Source organism: Condylura cristata, unplaced genomic scaffold, assembly GCF_000260355.1.
Source record: "Condylura cristata isolate star-nosed mole 26May11 unplaced genomic scaffold, ConCri1.0 scaffold00007, whole genome shotgun sequence".
Classification (NCBI taxonomy): domain Eukaryota; kingdom Metazoa; phylum Chordata; class Mammalia; order Eulipotyphla; family Talpidae; genus Condylura; species Condylura cristata.
In genome coordinates, this window is record NW_004567108.1 from 44,120 (window position 1) to 46,928 (window position 2,809).

General features: G+C 72.2%; 1 protein-coding gene across 1 annotated transcript in view; it reads right to left on the reverse strand.

The window, feature by feature from the left end:
* Window positions 1-966: 966 nt before the first annotated feature.
* Window positions 967-2,809, reverse strand: part of SLC12A7 (solute carrier family 12 (potassium/chloride transporter), member 7) — a 5,956-nt gene continuing 4,113 nt past the window's right edge. The window contains exons 3-4 of the mRNA XM_012721729.1: window positions 1,994-2,142; window positions 967-1,587 (exon numbers count right to left, since the gene is read on the reverse strand). Coding sequence (XP_012577183.1) covers window positions 1,496-1,587; window positions 1,994-2,142 — 241 coding nt within the window. The 3' untranslated portion in view covers window positions 967-1,495. The remainder of the gene's footprint in view (window positions 1,588-1,993; window positions 2,143-2,809) is intronic.

Consider the following 2,809-nt stretch of genomic DNA (forward strand, 5'->3'; position numbering starts at 1 on the left):
GGCGACTCATGCCGGCCCCCCGCAGGAAGAGCGAGGGCCTCAGCGGCCGCGTCCTCAGGAAGCTGCCTTTCCTGGCCCACGCGCTGTTCGTCCAGGTGCGCCCCCCGGCCCTGGGCGCCCCGAGCTCGCAGCCTCCGCCGGCCTGTGGCTGCCCCTGACACGCTGCTCCTCCAGGCCCCCACGGTCACCGTCGAGGGCTTCCTGCAGGCCCTGTCGCTGGCCGTAGACAAGCAGTTCGAGGAGAGGAAGAAGCTCTCGTCCTGCCAGTGACCTCGCCCGACCGCCAGCCTCCTGCACCGCGGTGTCACTCCCGCCAGGGGCCCGGCAGCAGCACTGCAGGGTTCCCTCCCGCTGAGGAGGGGCGGCTGCTGCCTGGCGGCGTGGACTCTGACCGCAGGTGGCCACCGGGCTGCAGGGAGCCCGGCCGTACTGGGCGGGAGCTCCCGGCGCCTGGCCGGTCGCAGGACACACTTTTCTTACGGACTTTAGTAGTAAAAAGTGCTCCCAGGGATTTCTCGTTTATCTGAGTGCTCGAGTTACTCCGATCCGATCCTGTAGCTCCCCACGGGCTGACGGCCGTGGCCTGGCCAGGCCTGCGGGGCGGCAGGTGGCCCCAGGTTCCAAAGACGGGGCCCCGGCAGTCTCGGCTTCATTCCGCACTTCACAAACCTGCTTCTGGGGCGCGTGCTGGCTCAGGCCAGGTGGGCCTGGGGCGCCAGGTGGGGGGGCGGACGGGGCCGCCGGCCTGGCCGGCCTGTGGACCAGCCTGCGGGGGGGGACCGAGGTCTGCAGGTCCGAGAGCTGCTGACCAGGTGAGCCGTGAGCGGGCCGCGGGGCCGGAGGAGCTTCTGCCCGACGGGGGCTGATGAGCCGGCGCGCGCGGGGCTCGGGGGCGAACACGGGGCCACCGGACACCAGGGCGGGCGCCCCGCTGCAGCCCCCGAGTGAGACGGGCAGGCGGCACCCTCAGGTCTACACGACTTTATTCCACTAACAGGCCACACGGAGACGGGGCCGAGGACACAGACTGTGCGTGGCCTCGGGCTACTGGGGGCGGGGCGGGGCGCACCCTGGGTGGACACGGGCAGGGCGGCCAGCCCCACTGGAGGGCGGGGCCTGAGTGCAGACCGCCTGCGGGCCCTGGCACGGGCGGGTCTTCCCCGAGGGGTGTGTGCTCTCCTTCAAGTCCAGACTCGCCCTCGCAGCGGGGCGCCCTGCGCTCAGGGCCGGCAGCGGGTAGAGGGCAGCGGCAGGGCTGGCCCGCAGGGTGCCCGTCTCCCCAGGCCACGCCGGCCGGCTGGGGTCTCTGGGCGGGGCGACCGGGCCCCGGCGGTGGCCTTTCCTGCGCGTCCAGCTGGGTGGGGCAGCTGGCGGGAGTGCGGCTGAGCGGTCACTTCTGGAGCGTGGCAGCGTGGGTGGCTGTGTCCTGGCCGGACGTGAGCCCACCGGCTCCCCACGCTGGGCCGTGAGGGGTTCTGGAAACCTCTGTGAGGGGTCAGGAATAGATGGTGACCACCTCTCGGCCACTGCCCCGCACCAGCAGCGCCCTGTTGAGCCCCTCGGTCAGGACCTCGAGAAATTCCATGTCTGGAGAGTCGTTAAGGGCACTGGGCGGGGCCTGGCGGGAGCCTGGGGCAGAGATCCCGAGCCCGAGGGCGGGGAGACCACGCAGCCGTGCCGGGGCGGCCCCGGGCTTCTGGCCCCAAGACAGGTCAGTGAGGCGCAGTGCCCTCTCCGGGCGTCCAGGAGCTCAGGCCCCGCTGCGCCTCGGCGCCGAGCCCTGGCCCACAGCCGCCGGCCTCGGGGCGTGTTGCTCGTCGACGTGGGAGCCGCCTGTCTCTGTCCTCACGCTCAGGGGCGCGCAGGCCTGGGGTCAGCACAAGCCCCGCTGCCCACCGAGGTCCCCACGCAGGGCACGGGGGCCCCAGGCTGCAGGCCTCACCAGGTCGCGTCACCCACTCCGACCCCGCCAGCTGCACCCCAGAAAGGATACAATTCTCATCCCCTTGCCGGTTCTTGGGGGGCCCCGGCATGTTGAGCAGGACCAGCTGGGCCTCCTGGGACTTGCTGAGGACGACACCGTTGAGCTTCACCGCCGTGTGCATCCGCCGCACGTTGGACTGGTTCCTGCGGACACGGGGTCGTCACTGGGCGCCTGCCGGCCGCCGCCCACCCGCTGCCCGCCCCAGGGCCACGTGAAGCCAGCACCCAGCGGGCTCCACCATGGCAGGATGGGCCAGAGTCTCCACGACCGAAACGTCTAGTCTTCAAGGCCTCGGGGCCACGAGGCTGCTCAGTGTGGTCCTGACCGCCCGGGGCCACAGGGCCCTGGAGAGGGGAGGCTGGCCCCCCCCATGTGCACGGTCTGGCCAGGTCTGGCCCAGGCTGCCGGTGGAAGGACAAATGTCCAGAGCCAGCCTGCCCATTGGGCCGGACGGGGACCGCGGGTCGGACGCCGGCCGGCCAGGGTCTTTTTTGGGAGCCCAGCCCGGCTGTCCACATGCTCATCGGTGGACACGGCCCATGTGAGAAGCAGGAAAGTCCGGCCAGACCACACCGTAGGCTCACGGCCAGCACTGGCACTGGCCAGGAGAGACGCCCCGGGGAGCCTGTGCTCCGTGCCGCCTGGGGGCCCCCGGGCGGGCCCCACCGCCCCCACACCCTGTTCTCGGCCACAAGCAACATGCGGCTCCACCAGCCTTGACCGGCGTGTTGGGGGCAGCAGCACCCGGGAGCGCTGCCCGAGCGGCCGCTCCAGGAGCCCTTGCGGCCCCCGGCTCCAGGGGCGCCCGGGGGTTCAGAGGCGGGG